The sequence below is a fragment of the Thermobia domestica genome, chromosome 8 (assembly GCF_964235325.1).
Source record: "Thermobia domestica chromosome 8, izTheDome1.hap1.1, whole genome shotgun sequence".
NCBI classification, from domain to species: domain Eukaryota; kingdom Metazoa; phylum Arthropoda; class Insecta; order Zygentoma; family Lepismatidae; genus Thermobia; species Thermobia domestica.
The window spans coordinates 123739568-123762679 of record NC_137461.1 but is presented as its reverse complement, the minus strand read 5'-3'; the positions used below and the strand labels follow the sequence as shown (position 1 = coordinate 123762679).

General features: G+C 32.6%; 1 protein-coding gene across 2 annotated transcripts in view; it reads left to right on the top strand.

The window, feature by feature from the left end:
• The window catches only part of LOC145693195 (neuroligin-4, X-linked-like), a 625290-nt gene extending 604596 nt beyond the window's left edge, over window positions 1-20694 (top strand). Inside the window, exons 6-8 of one of the 2 annotated variants that reach the window (XM_081768974.1) lie at window positions 3406-3552; window positions 12936-13646; window positions 19496-20694. In XM_081768974.1, coding sequence (XP_081625100.1) covers window positions 3406-3552; window positions 12936-13646; window positions 19496-19545 — 908 coding nt within the window. In that variant the 3' untranslated portion in view covers window positions 19546-20694. Of the gene's footprint in view, window positions 1-3405; window positions 3553-12935 lie in introns of both variants that reach the window. The other variant, XM_081768973.1, reaches the window with a different exon arrangement.
• Window positions 20695-23112: the final 2418 nt, after the last annotated feature.

The window sequence follows — 23112 nt, the reverse complement described above, 5'->3', positions numbered from 1 at the left end:
GTTACATAAATAGAATAAGTAATTATGATATTAACTGAAGGCTAGTTTCTGTTCTCTATAACATATTCGTATTGGCAATCATAATAGAAATTAATGGAAGGCATGTATGCTAAAGATCAAATGGTAAATACTTAGGTAATTTGCTTACCATTCTTTCATTGATTACAGTGCGCATATTAAATCACTGAAAGAGATTACAGTATAAGGAAATTGTTTTGAGTTAATTCATTCAGATTGGAAAAACACAGAGGCTTAATGGAACAGGTTTCCCTCTGTACATAACAACAGTAAAGACTTCTAGAGCACGTGGCATATCCTCATATTTTATATATATATATATATATATATATATATATATATATATATATATGTGTGTGTGTGTGTGTGTGTGTGTGTGTGTGTGTGTGTGTGTGTGTGACACGTTCATTTTATACATTTGTGTTTCCCCTAGGACATAAAACTATTGATCAATGTTTGAGCAAATATTTAAGAAATTATAAAAACAATGTTTCTAAATATATTTCTACCGGGTATAATGGCTTTGTAATTTTGTTGTTTGTATATTCAAAAATATTACATAAATAAATTAAATAGGTACATTTGAAATATCTTTCTATAAGTACTTAAATTTACGCAAAAACTCAAGTGACACTCAGCATGATAGAAAGACGAATGTGATATTTTCAGTACACCTAGATTTAGCCATGAAATGGGAAGACACCACGCGAAATTGCATCAATATTTTTTGACCTTACGAATTATACATGTATTGAGAATTATTAAGTGATTTGTATTTAATTGAAATTTCTAATTACAATAACCAACCAAAGAACGCACTAGTGCTGCATAACGAAGTATTTACTAACAATGATAAACTTCCCTTCTGCTTAAAGAGTTAGCATTCCCTCTGTTAGTGCCTGAAATCCAGGTTAGAGACCCAGTGTAAAAAGCAGGGTAATTCCAAGAGTAAGATCTGCTACTTTAATATATATATATATATATATATATATATATATATATATATATATATATATATATATATATATATGAAGTTTAACGGTACAAAGCTTTTGACAGCCTAAAACTGTTCTGTGTCGTTCCCAAGTATTATATGTTTCTTAAAGTTTTGCTTTCTGCCTAACTTAATATTTTGTTCCGTGACATTTATTGTTATTCATTAAGTTATAATTTAAGAAGTGTTTCCAAGTTAACTACACTAATATTAATCTGCACCATGTTGTACATGAGTGAAGAACATGTACAATGTTATTAAGGAAATTATAGCCTGATATGGGTAAGAGTGCACTTTGTGCAGAACATTCATAGAAGCCGATACAATAAATAGCAATTCGAGCAATTACACTCTATTAATTTTAACAAAATGGGTCCAAACTTTCGTAACCTTAAGCTAACCCGACGCTACCCTAGTTATTCCTACTTATTCCTGTCAACAATGGGATAAAATCACTTGTTCTGCACAAAGTGCACTCTTGCCCCGATATGTGCTAACAAGTATTTGAATGCATTATGCGTACAACAGTTTGTTCTATGTGCTCATGCACTTGTCATAAAATATCGGGCATGCATAAAATGGAGACTAAATTAACTGCATTTAGATAGACTGTTTTGGCAATAATTCTAACTAGATCCGGATATAACTGCTTCTTCTTTCTGTTTAAAAGATCTAACTCCAGATCGCTTTTTTCTTCTTCTTCTTTATTTAGATGGAGCCAGAAAGAAGTTAAAAGGTTATATTATTTTGACTCTGTAAATTAAATTATTTTGTTCAGCGTGTTCCGGAAGTGCGCGTACTCCTATTGTTGTTTTCTGACGGTTTTAGGTTTTACCCACATTTGTTTGGTAACATTGCTTGGCATTGTCTGGCAGCATTGCTATGCATGTTCATTTGTTTTCTGCTGCTTTCTGCTTGGTAATTGCAGTAAAGTTGGAGTAATCAATAATGTGTGATCAAAGTCCACATAGCATTGAACAAAGATTAGTTGTTGCGGTTTGGCTTCACGAAAGGCGTTACACAGGTGACACCATGGAAAGTGTTAAAGCGAAATTTACGGACCGCTTTGGTATTAATCCACCAAGGAAAGCAGCAATGTTAGGGTAGGGAAAACACGCATTTGGTACGGGCAGGTGAAAGACCTTCCTCAAGGCGGTCGACCGATAAAACAGTATGGATGGTGATCATAGCGATGTTTATGACTCTTAAGACTTCAAGGTATCTGTGTACAGACATTCTACCGTAATTAACACTATACTGTTGAAACTAAAGGGGGGTTACGCCCACTTCCGGACCACCCTGTACAAGATACAAAACATTGGAAGCTAGTTTTAAATTTATATTTACAAATATTTGGAACACCTCTCCGAACAACAATATATGCTAGTGTTTTCGAAAAAAATGAGAAAAACTTGTAGTATATTTCAGGAGACAATAGGAAAAAATAAAACCAAGTGCAAGCATCCTGTGAATAGTTGAACAATATCATATTTCTATCTCGTTTTTCTCGAAATCATTAAAATGGAAAATACTGTATATCGTTGTTCGGTCGGGTGCTTCATTTCTTCCGATTATCCACGTTGTAATTATTAGATGCCCTGATGTTCATGTGTTCGATTGAACCGATTAGTGTTATGAAGATGATGATGCTCTCTGCTATATGTTTATATATTGAAATTTGACGTTGTTCGTCATGACAGAAGATACCCTATATTCTATTTAAGTCGATTGTACTTAACATATTGTACTGGTACACACGAAGTTCTACAACGAAAGAAATTTTATTTAACTATGACTAGAAAGTAGAAAATGAAATAAAAGCTTTTTTTCTAAAAGAAAAACATGATTTGCTTAAAAAGAAATTGTGCTAAAAGGTAAAAATATAATACAAATCATAATAAAAAGTAAGAAAACATTTTGTTTTCAAGAAAATTTCTTTAAAAATATCTATTTAAGTACGATTAAAAATTAAAACATAGGAAACATCTCATATACAATCAATTTATGTTAACACTCCGCACACTCTTCTTTTTAGTAATACATAAATGTATTGTTTCAAAGTGATTTCAGGGAAACGAAATAACGTTTTACTTTTTAGTACGATTTGTATTATTCTTTAACTTTTGAGTGTGGTTTGTTTTACTTTTAAGGAAAATTTATTTAAAAAATAATTAATGTGGGGTCTACTCGGTAAACAACTCCTTCCTTGAACTTTACGCAACAAGTTATATCGCTACCATTCCTTTCCCTTCAGCATTCTCGCTCGCATCCCCCCCCCGAAAAAAAACATGCTCTCTCGATATCTAGCAGAAACAGAAAATAAAGGAGATTTACTAAACAAACTTTGTGTCACTTGTTAAATACTACATAAATGTCTATTATTCGTATTACAGGGTTGAAGCAGCAAATGAAAAGTCATTACCGTGGTCATAAGATGTCCCTTTGGTTAAATTTGATTCCCCAATTGCACCGCCCTGGTGGAGATGAGGTTAACATGAGACATCACCATTTCCAAGAGGAAGGCCCTCAGTTTTATGAAGGTAAATAAAACTACAAAACAGTACGGGTAGGTAATTAGCAACTCATAAAGTATTTCATGAATGTCCGAATAATGACTGAAGATTGTTTACATATACAATACAAAATATCAACCGGACTTGGTACCTAGATTTATTATGGGGAGGAATATACGAGATTCCCTACTACTTGAACATTATTAGTTTCCGCTTCAATATGCTTTATATTCCCAATATTATATTTCTTGAGATAATAGTATCTGAGTTGCTGCATTGTACAATATTTGCTATTGATGTAAACACACTCGACTTGTTCGCCTACGAATATCAACTGGGATATCATTTTAATAAGTTCTCTGTTAAGGATTTCATACCACACTTATTATTTGTTTTCTTTTTACTTTACGAGGGTGATTCAGAAATTAAGGCAAAGTTAGAAAAAACTATCATGGACTCACTTTATTCAATGAACAGCACTGTAAAAATAAAACAGCGTTGAAACACTTTTAATACAAATGTTGAGGGAAGAAATATATCAAGTGTGTGTTTATAAAGTGTGCTTCGAGTATCCAAAAGTGTTCATTCTAATGATCTGCCGTTCTCGAACATGATAAAGCAATTTACTTAGTCTAAACTTTGGAAACAGGTTTATGCGTTAATCCAATATTAACAGACAATACGGTCATTCAACGATAGGATTAAAAAAAGGAATTCCTGAACGTAATGTAATTAATCACAAAGGTATAAAAAAAGAGGGGAATTCCCGAGCATGACTCATACCTATTGCGCAATATGACGTAATGCGATCAGACAGGTATAAAAGACTGACCGACATGTTTTTTTGTAATCACTTCCTGTTTGGTGTTTGAAGTGTAAAGTTCAGATATTATATTATTAGTGTGGTTTATTATTAGTGTGGTTTTGTTTTCTTTTGTAAGTAAGACATTTTATAATAATAATATTATATTATAAAAACTCACTGCAGAATTATTATAGTAACACTGAGTTAGTTTTTTAAAAAAAATGGCAACAAAAAAGGTTAAATCAAATACTATTAATTCACCAACTGATACTCTATTTAATAATAATTTTAAAAAAAATATTTTAAAATGTGATACTGTTTTAAATGAGGATAGTGGATGTTTTTTAAATAATAAAAGAAAAGACTGTTTAGATATATTAAAACAAGAATAAATTAAGACATCGTTTAAAGTAAATTTTTCTTTGGCTACAACTTTTGTAAAACCAGTAGATTTAGAAACATATAGATTCTTTGTAAATAGTGGTAACGAAATTATTTTACCGAGTACAGATGTGAATTCTATAATAGAAAAATTATTTAATAAAATTTTAGTTGAACAAGAAAATAGAGCAATTAAGAAATCAGGGTGGTCTTTATGTTCTGAACCAAACCATCACTTAGAAATTAAAATCAGTAAATATAATCCTCTGTCAGCTTCTTCTTTTATAAAATTACCTCAATGGATTTTATCCAAAAAATGTGTTATAAATATTCAAAATAATGATAATAGATGTTTTATGTATAGTATTCTAGCTGCTTTATATACCGCAAAAGGAAATCCACATCGTGTGAATAATTACATACAATACATTAATACTTTATTACCGTTATTTGAAAAAACGAATATAAAATTTCCAGTCGAAATAGAACACATAAGCAAATTTGAACATATGTATAATTCCGTATTTACTAAGGAACAAATTTCTATTAATATATATGGCATTGATTATGATAATGAAACTATTTTTCCGTTACGTATAAGCGAAAATACAGGTGTATTTAAACGTATAGCTTTACTGTATTGTGAAGAAAATTGCAACACTCATTATTGTTTAATAAAAAATCTCAATGCGTTATTGAAGAGTCATAAAGAGAAAACTTATGTAAAATTGCCTCAATGGATTTTATCCAAAAAGAATTGTGTTATAAATATTCAAAATAATGATAATAGATGTTTTATGTATAGTATTCTAGCTGCGTTGCATCCAGTAAAAGAACAACCACATCGTGTGAATAATTACATACAATATATTAATACTTTATTACCGTTATTTGAAAAAAACGAATATAAAATTTCCAGTCGAAATAGAACATATAAGCAAATTTGAACATATGTATAATTCCGTATTTACTAAGGAACAAATTTCTATTAATATATATGGCATTGATTATGATAATGAAACTATTTTTCCGTTACGTATAAGCGAAAATACAGGTATATTTAAACGTATAGATTTACTGTATTGTGAAGAAAATTGCAACACTCATTATTGTTTAATAAAAAATCTCAATGCGTTATTGAAGAGTCATAAAGAGAAAACTTATGTAAAATTGCCTCAATGGATTTTATCCAAAAAGAATTGTGTTATAAATATTCAAAATAATGATAATAGATGTTTTATGTATAGTATTCTAGCTGCGTTGCATCCAGTAAAAGAACAACCACATCGTGTGAATAATGAATAATTACATACAATATATTAATACTTTATTACCGTTATTTGAAAAAAGGAATATAAAATTTCCAGTCGAAATAGAACACATAAGCAAATTTGAACATATGTATAATTCCGTATTTACTAAGGAACAAATTTCTATTAATATATATGGCATTGATTATGATAACGAAACTATTTTTCCGTTACGTATAAGCGAAAACACATGTGTAGACAAACGTATAGATTTACTGTATTTAAACTCTCATTATTGTTTAATTACAAATTTAAATGCGTTATTGAAGAGTCATAAAGAGAAAACTTATGTAAAATTGCCTCAATGGATTTTATCCACAAAATGTGTTATAAATATTGAAAATAACGATAATAGATGTTTTATGTATAGTATTCTAGCTGCGTTGCATCCCGCAAAAGAACATCCACATCGTGTAAATAATTACATACAATATATTAATACTTTATTACCATTATTTGAAAAAACGAATATAAAATTTCCAGTCGAAATGGAACACATAAGCAAATTTGAACATATGTATAATTCCGTATTTACTAAGAAACAAATTTCCATTAATATATATGGCATTGATTATGATAATGAAACTATTTTTCCGTTACGTATAAGCAAAAATACAGGAGTATTTAAACATATAGATTTATTATATTTAAACTCTCATTATTGTTTAATTACAAATTTAAATGGTTTAGTTAGACATCAGTTAGGTACTCATCAAACATTTATTTGTAGACGATGCTTAGTATCTTTTTATAACAAATCAAAATTAGATGAACATGACAAATTATGTAAAGAACACAATCCAACCAAAATTAACATGCCGAAACAAGGAGAAGTTTTAAAATTTCGAAATTTGAAATTGTTATTACAGAATGATCTGATAATAGTTCCAGATTTTCAAAGTTTATTAAAACCTATAAATGAACAAAGTGGATCTCATACAATACAAATTCAGCAACATATACCATGCAGTTTTGGTTATATTGTATGTTGGAGTAACAACTATATGAAATCAGATTTAGTTATTTATCGGGGAGAAAATGTATCGATGAAGTTTATGTCTGCTATGGAGAATGAATTAAGAAAAATCATAAACATATTAGATCAACAAAAACCATTAATACCATTAAATAGTTCTCAGTTACAGGAGTTTAACCTATCCACTGAATGTTCGGTTTGCGATAGTAAATATACGAGTAACAATAGAAAAGTTAAACATCATAACCATTTAACTGGTCAATTTATTGCCACGGTGTGCAACAGTTGCAATTTACAAATTAAACGTCAAAGTAATTTTGTCCCTGTCTTCTTCCATAATTTGTCTGGGTATGATGCACATTTATTTGTGAAAGAATTAGGTTGTACCCCTGGCAATATTTCTGTAATTGCTGAAAGCACTGAGAAATACATCACATTCTCTAAACACTTTAATTTTAATGGTAGACCTATCGAGTTACGTTTTGTAGACCTATTTAAATTCCTGCCCTACAGTCTCGAAAATTTGGTGTCAAAATTAAAACCTGAGCCATTTGTCTATACAAAGCAATATTTTTCTGATGATAAGTTTCCTTTAATTATTCGTAAGGGAATTTATTATTACGATTACATAACAAATTTAGATACATTTAATGAAATTGAATTTCCTGAAATAGAGGCATTTAATAGCAAATTGAATGGAACACAAATTTCCGAGACTGATTATCAATATGCAAAACTGATTTGGCGTGTGTTTAAATGTGAAAATTTAGGGGACTACCACGATCTATATTTAAAATGTGATGTACTTCTCACAGCAGATGTGTTGGAGAATTTTAGAAAGACATGTTTAAATGCTTTTTGCATTGATCCGATTAATTGTTTTACTGCACCTGAGTTGGCATGGCAAGCCATGTTATATAGAACAAAAATTGAACTTCAACTTTTATCAGATATCAATATGTATATGTTTGTAGAAAAATCGATTCGCGGAGGTATTACTCAAGCTGTGTTAAGATATGCCAAAGCTAATAATCCTTATGTACATGATTTTGATGCGGAAAAAGAAAAATCTTATTTACTGTATATTGACATGAACAATCTGTACGGACTATCAATGATTGACTATTTACCATATGGTGGTTTTCGGTGGGAGGATAAAATTGACAATTGGCAAGACAAAAAGAAAATTATCAATTGGCCCACGGATAGTGAATGGGGTTTTTTTCTAGCTATTTTGTTGATATAATAATCACACTCTGTAATGTATTCATATAGCAGATTAAATTTTTTCTCCACAGTATAAGTGTTCTTAATATTGCAACCTTTAAAATGCTTCTTTAAATAAAGTTTATAGATTTTCTCTCTCATTTCACGTTTAATTAAGATCGTCCACACCTTTTGTAATAATTCGTAATCATACTGCAGCAAACAGTTGTGATCTTTTTCATTCTCATTATGTTTAGAACATGCTTCACATAATAATAATGAATTTGGTGTATAATCATTAAATAAATGTATAACACATATATTACTAATACTTTCAGTAGTACACCCGCACTCATTAGCTTCCACTTCAAAACAGTTAATGTTTGAAACACTGTCATCATCACTTTCAGGGAGTATTTCATCATTGTATCTATTATACCGTCTAAAATAATACACTTCTTCCATTTCCTGTGTTGGATATATGATTCTCACTTTATCACGTAATTCATCTGGCAAATCGGGGTTTTCGAGATATTTGGTTTTAAGTATGTTGACCTTTGACCTCGATGGCCACTATTTTGGAACTTGTAGTACCTGATGACCAATTACTAAATGTGGAAACACCATCTCAATATGTGCATCCATTTTCGAGTTATTAGGTTTTAAGTATTGTGACCTTTGACCTCGATGGTCATTATTTTGGAACTTGTAGTAGTTGATGACCAGTTACTAGATTTGGAAACAGCACCTCAATATGTGGATCCATTTAAGAGTTATTTGGTTTTAAGTATGTTGACCTTTGACCTCGATGGCCACTATTTTGGAACTTGTGGTACCTGATGATCTATTACTCAATGTGGAAACAGCACCTGAGTATGTGGCTCCGTTTTCGAGTTATTAGGTTTTAAGTATTTTGACCTTTGACCTTTGACCTCATACAAAGGGCGTATCCCACATAAACTATAAAACCAAGGTAGAAATAAATATAATATTCGTAATCAGCATGTGCAAAACCCCAGTATGACGAGTTTCATCCAAATCGGTTAAAATTGTCATAGAAAGGGCGTATCCCATATAAACTATAAGACCAAGGTAGAAATAAGTATGATATTCGTACTCAGCATGGTCGAAAACCCCCATATGTCGAGTTTCATCCAAATCGGTTCAAAGATCGTATCGAATCGCTATGTTACATAGGTATTCATTGTCTTAAAATAGGGGTTGAAAAAAATCTTATGTAATTTCTACTATGGTAAAATAGGGGTTGGAAAAGTAATTATAAAAGAGAACGAGTACACCCCTTAAAATGTACTCATAAAAGGGAATGAATCTTATGTATTCTCTGGTCTGCTGTGTGTTCGTAGTCTCAGTGTAATTTCTGCTATGTTCAACTAGGGGTGGAGAAAATGAATACACCCCCTGTGCTATGTCCGCTATGTTTCGTAGTCTCTGTTATGGTAAAATAAGGGTTGGAAAATAAGCCATACTCTTGTATTAGATCTGCTATGTAATCTGTGCTATGTTATAATAGGGGTTGAAAAATATGCTCATAAAAGGGAATGAATACACCCCTAAAATGGAGGTTGTTGTGTTTATTATCTGCTCTGCTATGTGTTCGTAACTGCTATCTTACATGGGGTTGGAAAATAAGCCATGCTCTTTTATTAGCTGTGCTATGTATTATCTGTTCTGCTGTGTGTTCATAGTCTCAGTGTAATTTCTGCTATGTTAAAATAAGGGTTGAAAAATATGCTCATAAAAGGGAATGAATACACCCTTGTTATGTTAGGTAGTCTTATGTTCTGCTATGTTAAAATAGTGCTATGTGTTATCAACTCTTCTATGTGTTCGTAATCTTATGTGTTATCTCCTATGTTAAAATAGGGGTTGAAAAATATGCTCATAAAAGAGAACGAGTTCACCCCCTGAAAGAGTGTTCATAAAAGGGAACGAGTCTTATGTATTATCTGTTCTGTTGTGTGTTCATAGTCTCAGTGTAATTTCTGCTATGTTCGAATAGGGGTTGGAAAATATGCTCATAAAAGGGAACGAGTTCACCCCCTAAAAGAGAACGAGTCTTATGTATCTGTTGTATGTTCGTAATTTCTGCTATGTTGAAAAATATGCTCATAAAAGGGAACGAGTTCACCCCCTAAAATGTGCTCGTAAAAGAGAACGAATATACCCCCCTAAAAAGTGGTCATAAAAGGGAACAAATTCACCCCTAAAATGGAGGTCGTAAAAGACCGTGGGCTCACGGTGTACGATGCTCAATTTCCCGGGGCTCCTGAGTTGTCCTAGGTTGTCCTATGTTGTCCTACGTTGTCCTATGTTGTTCCAGATCGATCCATTTTCTACTACTTACTACAGTGCTAGGAATTAAAAATGCAACAATAACTTCAAGACGGAGAGGTGGTAACTGTCTTTGAATGTGACACACTGATAGCTTAGCTTATAAGCTCTGTGAGATATGACGCGCCTTTGGTGTGGGAGACCCGGGTTCGATTCCCGGCGGGAGCTCATGTGGTTCGGATTCCACGTTAATCAGTAGGCCCACGTCTCATATAGCCTCGCTGCTGAAAGGGACGCTAAACTAAAATCAACTCAACTCTTGTGAGATATGTGACTGAGCCGGGAAATTCTAGCAGAAAGTCTAGAATGAGTCCAACGTGTACATCAAGAACAACCGCTACACAACGAGGCATTGAAAAAAAATCTTGGATATCCTCTTGGAATTTGGCAAGTTATGTCTGTGACACATTGCCAAAGTTCATGACCGTAGATGTGGTAAATCTCCAATGTGCGAGGCATTCTGAAATCTGCACCAGACGTATTCAATTAGTGAGCGATTAGGTGAATATACCTGGCGAGAAAGCAGTGGGATGTCTTGTACATCCAGAAAGGTTAGTAAGTTGTATGGCAGAGGTAAACGCTCGTTAACTTGTTCGAAAGTGGATTCATGCATTATGCAGGACCTGAATAAAGGAACGAAACCCTACAACTGAGTAAACACCTCATGAATGCACCTAGGCCGGTCGAAGACTCGTCAATGCGTATTAGATGCGATCTGGAACATAATGCAATGCCATCCTATTCCATAAGGCGGGATACCAGGCTGAGTGGCAATACATAACGAATGTGTTGCTAGCCTGTTAAAGTAATACCGCCAGACACGAATACAGTTCCTTGCATGTGAAATTCATTTCAAGATTCCAACTCGTATGGTGTGAAGTCAAACAAAACCACACCAATGGACACCTTGCAAATATGTATTATCTGTCAGACAACGTCGAACTGTTAGTGTGGAACACAGTCCATTGAGCACCAACTCCGAATTCAAACGCCATTGTTTGAGATATAGCTGTCCCATCCTTCACAGCCGTATGTACGAAAGTCTGTTCTTTCAGTTTGTGGTATGACACGGCTATTGGTTCTGTATGTCGTTTTGTCTTGCCTTCCTGGAGCCAGTAAATTTGTATGGCTGCCTTCCATTCAACATGGACATCAATCTCAAAGACTCAGAGAAGGATGATCCACAGCCACAATAAGCCTAATTATTCGTAATGCAAGATGAAAATCTTCTAGGAGTTCTGTAGCATTCAACAACGGGGGTATGCTGCGTCCGATTGCCTATCTAGATAAATTATTATTATTATTAAACACCTGGCCACTACTAAACTGTGGCTCTTGTGCCTACCTCCAGTTGCTGTTAACAGGAGGCGTGATTGGCAAGTGTGATGCGTTGTAAAGTTGGATTGTAATCATAATTCTGTAAGTGAGGGATCAATATGAAGTCTCCTTCTTGGTGTTTCATTTTGATGTCGGACATTCTGTATTCCAGTTCAAATAAACACGAAGAATTTTTTTTCTGGCATACATGATTTCTAATTTGAATTCAAATTGAAAAATAAATAGTATAGGTGAAATATACTGAAGGAAACAAATATCAACATAAATCTAGAAGTTGTATAGTAGACTGAAAAATATGTGTAGATTAAGTATCTGGTTGCCAATATTTAAAAAAAAACTATTAAAATATAGTTATTTACTGAAAGAGATTAATGTATATGTAACTTATTTGTGCAACGCCATACTTCTAACTAAAGTTGTGTGTTGAAAGTAACATAAATAATGTAATTTACACATTACATTAATCTATACATTACATAAATTATGTAAGTGTCATCCCTAAGACAAGTACTTACACGCATTCTAATTTCTGGAACATCATATATCTGATTTCGCAAGGTATTTCTAGCCATAATGACTTTAAATAGCGTCCTCTCAAGCATCATTGGTGTCCCAATCCTCTGTGCTAGTCGTCTTTCTTCGCTCGGTATAGCTCACTTAGGCTTCCACATTCCTGATGGCTTCCACACTCCTTCATGTGTCACATCTAGTAAAAGTGGACCACCAATGTTGTAAGAGATCGTTAAAGCATTGAGAGTAAATTTTAGTCAAAAGAGTATGTGGACAGTCATTATCTTGATGTATCACCATTGCCAATTTGCATGTGTAAGGGATGAGGTGATTAAATTCTAACTACTATGTTGAATATAAGCTTTGAAGGCATTAGCATAGAGATTATTCCAAAGAAAGAATAGTATGTACTTTGATAACTAATGCATGCTGGCACCCAGATTCTAAATCTGCAAAAGAAATTATTGTAACGTTTGTACCATTATTAAAAAGTACATAATCCATAAATTTATAGTGAATATTATTTTTTTAGGTCCTGTACGGGAGCAGTCCTTTCAACGGCCATCAATACTGTTAGCACCGACAACGACACCAATTCCTACAACTCCTCCAACAACTACTAAGAGACCTCTGGTCCATCCGGTGCCAGAGGAAAATCCGCCCACCACAACCGAGTGCCCGCAAAATGCCACAACGGAGCCCAGCACAGCAGGTCGTAGCGGAAAAGGATCTGGTTCCTCCAAGGACAATTCCAACTTACTACGTAAACTAGCCACAAGCCATTACCAGAGTTATACTACGGCACTAACTGTTACCATAGCTGTTGGATGCTTCCTACTTTTGCTCAATATTTTGATATTTGCCGGCATATATCATCAGAGAGATCGTGGAGGACAATTCGAGGAGAAAAAGGAAGACAGTCCTAAGCCTGAGAGGACTTGCGGTGTTAGTGTTAGTGATAGCGGTAGTAGTGATAATGGTGCAGACAGTGGAGCAATCGCTCTTGGAATAAAGGAGCCTTTACCTCCTTCTCACACATCCGTGGAACTTCCGCTAAAAGAGTTCAAAAGTTCTCCGGGAGTATCACCGTCAAAACGAAACTGTACTGCTCCCCCTCCAGGATACGCAGCAGTGACGAAAAGCCCATCCATTCCCGAACCTCCGCCTCCACCAAAAGGAACAATACCATCAGAAACCCCTTTGGTCTCAACATCGCCTGGACAACAACCGTGTAATCAATCAGGTATTCTCCGACAACAGGGGTCCACAGGAACCATGAAAAAACGCGTGCAAATTCAAGAAATATCTGTGTAACATTCATTGGGGTCGGGAGTTTTAAGATGTAGATCATGATTTCCTGAATTTCCATTTAAATACAAGTTATTCTAAGTACTTTGTTTATTACTCTTATTTCAATATGCCAAAAACTAAATTTTAATTATATGGTACAATTTACAGTTGGATAGGTTTAGTGTAACTTCATGCACAAGACAATATTTAAATATTAATGGTTCTAAAATTAGATTCCGTCAGCTTAGTGCTTGGAATTCCACTATATTTCGAACTAATTTAAGCGTTTTTTAAAATATATTTTTCGACAAAGCTAATTTTGTGCTTAAGAAGCCGGGACTTCTACTTATAATTGCATTCATCAGTATTTGTAGTTTGTGCTTTCTCGAGTAAACTGCATATTGGAAATCGAAAAATAATTTCTTGTTCTTAACTTTTCTGGCGGCTCACTAACTTCCAAAATTTAAATTACGATCAGGAAATTTCATGTACACATAAGGCATTCCATACATTTATCGTAACACCACTCCTTTCCGTTCCGATCCTTGTCATTTTCTGACAGCAGATAGTTTGTATTTATCTTCTCATTTGTCATTTTGGAGTTCAACCATTTCGTTTTATCGAATACATCATTAGTTCATATTGTGATATATAGTGATATAGTGTACTTACTTCGTTTTACAGTGTCCCACACACTTTGTAGTTTTATTTTTCCTTATTTCATTTACTATATTAGAATGATAATTTTCATAATTACATATTTTCCTTTCTTACCGTATATTATAAAGGTCTAACACGGAACTATTCTTTAACGAGTAGACATCAGCACAATTGAACATTTTAAGAACCACTGCTATATTGGTCATTTTAAAATAGTCCAAAATTTCAAATCAATGGTTGCTCGATCATCTCAGAAATTTATGATTTCTTCTACAGTTACTGTAGGTTAACAAATTCACAGTATTCTTTTTTCTGTTTCTCTCTTCCTATAATGGCAGGCATTCTTTCGTTGAGGGAGTTAATATTTTTAGTATGTTTAACGTCCACATGAAAAAAATCTCTCGCCTCGAAATCATATTAGAGAGTTAGGACAAAGAAAATTCTTTGTTTTTCAATAATTTTGTTACTTCTGTCCTATAGCTATATCAAATGTACTTCCAATAAATGAGAAATAACCTTCTTTTACATTGTTTTACAACAATATAGGGAACGAGTTTCAAAATAGATTTTTAACGTTAGGGACCTATGGTACAGTAATAGTTATACAAGTAAAATAGCACTGATGTTTCCTTCCTTTTCTCCTAGAGCAGAGGTTCTCAACCTTTAGGTCGCGACTCCTACCGGGTTCGCGATAGCGTTTCATGAGGGTCGCGAAGATAAGCGAAAGATGAATGAACTAACAAAATTTGGTTTTAATTCGTTTGTTTTTAGGGAAGTTACTAATATCCACTATATACAAGAAATGAATTCTACTATTATAGAAATAGATGGATATTATGAGATCTCCACAGTAGGGATATTAAAACCCCCACATAAACTTATTACAAAACAGAAATTATAAGTGGATCGCTGGCAAGAGTATGTGATAGAATGGGGTTTGTGATTGGAATTAGCTTGAGAACCAGTGTTCTTGAGGGTAAAGAAAATGTTAGATTTTGGACATTTTAAGTAACTATAAGGCTGAATATCTCGATAGGAAGAGAGTGAAGGTTCCGAACACATCAAACGGAAGCCTTATACAATAGGTAACTGTAAGTAAAACATTATTTTGTACTTTCTATGCATATCAGAGTTATGGCCGCTTAGAATATATGTATATGGAATTAGAGTACAATGTATGTAGGTCATTATTAGATTGTCTCTCAGAAAATATTTTCATGGTTTGAGTGACCGTTCTCGTTTTACTGAAAAGCAATTTGAGAGAAACTGATTACACTAAATTACCAATATTGTAAGTTGAATTATGAGTTAGGTTGTGAAAACATACGTTGCATGTTTAGTTACATATGGCACGGAGAACGTTCAGCAAGCAGTCTTAAGGTACATTTCAGATTACTTTTAATGAATAATAATTTCTTTTAGGAATAAGTAATCCACCAGAAGATGAGATGTTTCCTTATACAATTTTATTTGTAAATTTTCTTGTGTGTAGTTATTATTTCCAAATTCGATAATCGAAAGCTATTATTGATTGTTACTAAATGTAATCATCTTTATATTATAATCTTACATTTTTGAAGGACGTTCGTGACCTTGTTGAGCGGTAAGAGTGAACGTAAACATTATTGTTCTAATTTCTCTGACTTCTTAGATTTCGTCGATCAAATACTTTCCAGCTACCTGACAGGCAACTGTATTCTTCTTAATTTACTGAATGATGTCATTTTGAGAATAAAATGGTCTTTATAACATTTTAACCATGATAGAAGATGGAATAGCAGATATCCATCTGATTCTCGTATAGACAGGTATAAATCGATTTACGAGAAATTTACTTACATCTCTTGTAGTTCTTGTACATGACGATACATTTAATTTTGATTGAAATTTATATATTGTATTCAATCAGTTACTAAAAAATGACAGCAACGCGTATTTTTAATTATAACAATCTGGGCTTTTATTGCTCTTAGAAACTTGAGTTACCTTACATGAAAGTGAGACAAATTCGGAAAGTAGTGTAAAGGGGTGTAGAAACTGGAGACAACTACAGTTACATGTTAAATATCTCAGAATACATAACGAAAAATAGGAACGAGTTTAAGATAACATAAATTATCTTCCTGTTGGGAAGGGAAAGAACATAATTCAGTTGATTCTGAAGACATATCTTTGTTAAACATGAATACTTTCATTCAAATTTGTGGTGAACTCATTATTATGGAAAGCTTCGAGAACCTTAATAATTGTTTAAAATTCTGTATTCTTGTATTTAGCATAATACTAAAACTTATAAATATCTCTGATCACCCAGATCACTTAAAAGTTGAGAACAGATGACACATTTACTGCTTCTCAACAATAGTTGTACTTCTGAGTTTCTTGTTCGGAGTTAGCTAAGGGAGCTCATGACGAAATTTGCGAAATGTACAGATATTGGACTTTTCAAAACAGAAAATAATTCCTATGTTTGTAGCCGAAATGTCTTTAATAGGATGGCTTTATAATATTTGTAAATTAAAAACTAAGATCCGTTTCCGGATCCCGGCTTTTTGGGCTATTTTTTAGACTTTCAGTTAAAGACCTACTGCATCGTCACTATTTACCCTAGGATCATGGTTCATACCTCATTCTCTTCAGAATCGAGCTGGCTTTCAAATGGTATTACTTGCAGGATCATACCATATACCAGGGCGGAAAAATGATGTCAAAGGGAAACTTTCGGAGGGAATTTTTTTCTCGCACTTTGGGCCCCTCTGGAGCGGCCCTGTGTGAACGTATCCATCTAAAAAAATCTGACAAATAGTACTTGGTATACTGAATGTGTGTGCCAAATTTCAAGTTTATATCTTGAATACTAAGGGCGGGAGAAATTTTATCAGAAATTCCCACCATGCCCTAAATTACCGTAAAACACCATGACCTCAGGTAGAAAATTACCCTAGGGACATCCTGAGACATCCCTAATTACCCTAGGGACATGTTTCGCCTATCATTCTCTTCAGAATAGAATTGCCTTTCAGGTAGTATGACTCACGTGTCTCCATCATGTATCTAAGGCGGGAAAATCCCGAAAAAAGGGATTTTTTGGGTCTAAATATCCTTTTTTTTTCAACTTTGAGCCCCTCTGGACCCCCCTGTTTTAACACAGAGATCTGAAATAAATCTGATAAATACTACTAGGTGGGCTGAATGTTTATGCACATTTCCGGTTTTCCAGGTGCAAAAGTAAGCCCGCCAAAAAAATATATACCGACAATATCCCATATTCCCGTATACAGAGGGAAATTTTTAAACATTCCCTGAGACATCCCTAATTTCCTTATCAAAAAGAAAGTATGTTTTATCCTGTATTTATTAGAAGTAGCTAATTGACTGCAACTCATTCTCTTTCTTTCGGTTTCTTAACAGTAACTCGTGTAGTAATCCATATACATTTTTCGTTGCGGTCATAACTCTTATTTCCATGGAAAGTGAGTTATAACCACAAAGTGAGTCATTTCAAGTACACAGCTTATAGCAGGACAAGTTTTAAGATTGTATTTTCTGCTCTACTTAGGTATGGAAAATCAAGTATTTTCTTAACTCTCTGCAAGAAAATGAGAGGGAACATTAGGTCATTTTTGGTTCATCTAGATAATTATTACTCTCTTATAAAATATCCTGACCTGATACTCGTTCCTTCGTAATGTAAGGAGTGCAGTATTTCTCACATTTTGGAAACCGAGGAAGCCAAGTTTCAACCATAAGAAAGATGTAATATCTAATATAGTATAACCCAGAACTTACTTAAAGTAACCGTCTCTAAATATCATCCAAATTATTTACAAGAAGTCATACAAAAACAAAAGCCCAACAAATTTTTAACTAGTAAGTAATGTAACATTGATGCTTTAAAATGTTTAAGGTATATTTCATTTGAATTGATTATTATTATTATTATTATTATTATTATTATTACTAATCAAGTGCAACATTTAATTCTGTACTAAGTTAAATTAAGCTTGATCATGTAAGAAAGTGGAGATTGTTTAGATTAAAATTTAAAATTTAAACGAGATTTTTATAGAATTTACTTTGTGTATATTTTGTTAATAATTTGATCTTTACAATATATTTCGACAGTTTTATTTGAGAGGGTCATTTGATGTATGTTAATATATCAGAGACTTCTCAATACATTCAATTCTCACTTCAAGAAACTAAAATGGGGCAAAATCAATCTCATGTTGTCGATTGTCCTTGGATCCAACACTAATATCCACAATTACATTACGAAAGAAAGAAATAATACACATTACTACATATAGCCTTAATGAAATATGCTATCTAATCTGACAGTGCAAAATACCTTATACAATTTAAAGATACACGTAATCAGCATCAAGATTTTCAAACTAAATCGGTTGTTTCAGATTTTGTTCTTTGTTTTAGAAAACAGTTAAAACAAGGTCCGTAAAATCAAGGGAGGGGGATATTCATGTAAATGTGTTGAGAAATAAAAAAAAAAAACAGATTACAATAAATATAGAGCGCCTAACTTGTTCATTCATTCCTGAAGGTACTAGTAGAAAAACTTACTTATCGAAAATCATAGAAAGCAAATAAGCAATACAATAATATACCGTATACAAAGTAAATTTCCAGAAGAATTGTTAGATTTTCAACATTAATTTCATGAATACTATTCCAGATCATACTTTTAGAAGTTTTAAAAACTCTGCTATTTTGTCTTACTTAGATGTAACTATTAAATTGCCTCATGATTAATTAAAACAACATATTTCCTTTACAACATCACCTTACGTTTCAATATTTCTTAGCAGCCTTGTTTTTAGAATATAACGTCATTTCTCAGAGTTATTCGTATATATATGTTTGGGAATATTTATAAATACTTCATTACTTTATATAAATATATTAATATAACGGAAAACAGTCCATTTAATGTTAGGAGACTATATTTAATTAGTTTACAAACTTGTGTAAAAATATGGTGATATGTACAGAAAGTAAATTTGTTCAGTACAGAGAATTCAATTTAAAAATTGTTTATTTTATGTAATTCTTAGAAAGATATCACTAGGTTAAATCATGGTCTACATTTTATTAAAATTTCGTTATTATTTTTTTAATTCTTAGCGGGAGAGGAAACTGGAAAAACACGCACATTTTCATGTTCTTCCTTGTGATCTGCTGAATTAGTGCCAAAAAAAAAAAAGAAACCAAGATATGACTCTAAGAGAAACTACTTAAGATATTAAAACTCAATATAATTAATGAGAAATAATTTTTTAAAAAGTGACCCTTTTGTGAGTGTGTGATTTGAAGAACTCAGTGTACCACTGCCGATAAGTATTCTTCCTGTTTTCCTATGATAATAAAAGATAAAATATATATACATATATGCATACATATAATATGTCAAAATATCTTTCAGAACTACATTTTTAAGTTTCTCTCTTTTCTTTATTTAGTATTCCATTCTCTGCATTATATTTAAAATAAACTTTCTACTAAAAATGAAGCCTTTCAAATATTACAATTTAAACTCATTTTTTTAAAAAAAAAGAAGTAAAAATTGAATATTCATCCATATTTGTTTCCCTTGAATATTGTGTGTACTTGTTGCGGAGAAAAAGTTGAAAAAATTAACAAAAATGGAAAATCTTCATTAACTTGTATGTGCTCATAAATAATGTATTATACATATTATATATATATTATACCATATATAATATATTTCAATATAAAAAATTGAAGTTATGAGTGTGAGTGATTGAAATGAATTTCGTCGTCATACAACACTTACAGAAAACAAGAAACAGTGCGTGGTGTGCCAAATAAAAAAAAAAACTACAGTTGTAGAACGAAAAGTGTGTTCTTGTTTTAATGGATTATGGTAAATGAATCTAAGTGAACTTGTTGGTTTCACTACAAATGAACAAACGTTTAAATAAACAATCGTTGATTGTGGCATGTTATGTATAATGTTATGTTTGAACGACATTTTTTAAATGTTTGTTTGAATGTGTATTAAATTGTTAGTTCCGAGAACATTGCTCCTATATCTATCTCTGCCAAAAGACGGTGTAAATGATTTTTTTTGATTACATGTTGTTGAGTGGACGAATGAATATAAAATATGTATTATAACGTTTGCTTTTGAAGAAAAAATGTATAAAGTTTATAAACGAATTACTCTTCCGTAAACAAAACGAAATTCTTTTCAATAGTGTAATATAAAAATAATTCATTTCAAATACAAGAAAAATAAACCTGAGTGATTTCATGTGTCGAGTATTGTAACCACAAAAAAATTTTGATAAAAATTTCATTGACAGTTAAAATTGTCTTGATTCTTTTTATTGAATCCTTATAGTACCATATTGATTGCGAAAAGGTAACACAATATTGTATCTGTAGATTTTCTCGAAGTTATCTCTGTTTTCTTCTCTTTCTCGATAAGTGAACCAATTTTCGTCCTTCATTGATTTTTCTGAAAAAATCAAGGACACTTTACAGCGAAAAAGTTCAATCAAATTAATCGGATCTTATTAAAGTTGACATGGTAGTAGACTTTGATCTATTATACAAACTTATGAGATATTAAGATATAGAGACGTTTGGTTTCTAACAAGCTGAAAGCAGACTTTAGTAAATGAACTTCGGGGTCACTTTTCACGAGGTGGTAGTCCATATTTAAAATATTAATATTACAAACTGGGAGAGCGCAATACCCAAAAATAGCGGAGGAAAAGCATCTGAAAGTTTTCGATTCGATGCTTATACTGCACGAGGCGTGAATTTGTCAACTGACGGAGCACCTACGACTCACATTCAAAGGGCCCCGGGTTAGAATCCAGCTCGAGTCAACTTTCTCATTTTGCTTCAACCAATAAAACAGCCATTTATAACTACAAGCAAAATATGAATTCACAATATATTTATAACGAATAGAACAATAGAAATGTTGAAATCAGTTGTAAAATATTTCATTGTTTCACGTTTATAGCAACAAAATGTAATCTATTCCGTAAATATATTGATATCACGAGTTATATTATGGTTCCACTGTCATTGTATAAAAGATATTCTTGACAGTTTGTGTCTATATCTGTTGACAATGTAAAAATTACAAGAGGAATGAGTGGGGAATCTCCTGTAGTTATAGCAACATCCAGTATTACCAAAGGGAATTTCCCCCTTATCCCCATTGCAATTCTTACATTGTCAACAGATGTAGACACGAAGCGTCAAGAACATTTTCTACACAACGGAATGTGATAACCATAATATTACTCGTGATATCAATATACTTACGGAATAGATTACACTTTGTTGCCAGTTAACATGGAGCATTGAAAGATTTTACAACTCATTTGAACATTTTTATTATTTTATTCATTATAAACATATGGTGAATTCATATTTTACTTGTAGTTGCAAATTGCTACTTTATTAGATGAAGCAAAAAAGGTGACTCGAGCGGGAGCCGAACCCGTGTCCCTTTGAACGTGAGTCGTAGATGATTCTCACTCTGTCATGCCATCAATTGAAAACTTTACGCTTCAAACGATATAAGCGGCGAGTCGAAAATTTTAAGGTGCTTTCTCTCCGCTATTTTTGGGTATTACGTTCTCCCAGTTTGTAATATTAACACTTTAAGTGTGCACATCCACCTCGTGGAAAATGGCCCCGAAGTTTATTTACCAAAGTCTGTTTCTCCTTGTAAGTTATAAGTAAATTAAAATTCAAATCAAGGAGAAACTCTTTAACGACTATGAATAAGCTTGCTAGTCCCACTATCATATACCTGCATTTAGTGTCCATCTCATTGTACTTATACGGAATTTACTTAAACCGAACCCACAGCGAACCACTTTGTGGGTTCGAGTTCAAGTATATTCCGTGTTAGATGAGGTAATTGAGAGACGATAAACGTAAAATGAGAGCATTGGTATAGTTAAGTGAAAGTGAAAAATTATTAAATTTAAAGATTTTCATCTAAACATCATGAAATATAAATTTGAAGAAGATTAGTCCAAAAGGAAACAGTCGAAAACTTTAGTTTAGGGTCTTACGTGTGTATGTACTTAACGATCAAGGAAAAATATGATAAACACAAACAAGTGAAGTGTTCAGAGCATAAGCGAAAAAACTCCAATTACCAAAGTTGTGGGTGCATATATATATATATATATATAATTTGTATGGTACGCTTAAGTACATTGGAAAGATTAACTCTGTTCTTTTTTACATTATAAGAGTTATTAACATAATCTAGACATGGATCTCTTTAAATGGTGGAAGGAGCTTCAGATAAAGAGCTTAAAGATGAAATTTGTGCAAAATGATTAGAAGTTGACTTGATTCCATAGTGCACTGGATAATAAAATGACTATTAGAGTGAATGGAGTAAAAGACGACAACTTCTATCGCTTAGGCTCGTACTAATAGCTCTTTCAACTAGAGGTGAGTTCACTACCACACACTCGTCTAATGAGGTGATCCAGATAGAGGTTTACATATGTTTGAGAAGTATTAGGAATTGTGAGAAAATATATTCCAGACGTAAAAATGGGATAGTATCGTAAGTTTGTATTGTCGTTGTGTGTCCATGTGTTGTCAATAAAATAGAGTGACAATCTGTAGGAAATCTTTGTTTCTTACAAAACAAAAAAAAATTAATAGTTTAAGAAAGAAGGATTACTTACAGTGATAAATATTCTGAGTGTTTAGTTTAAAAAATAATATGT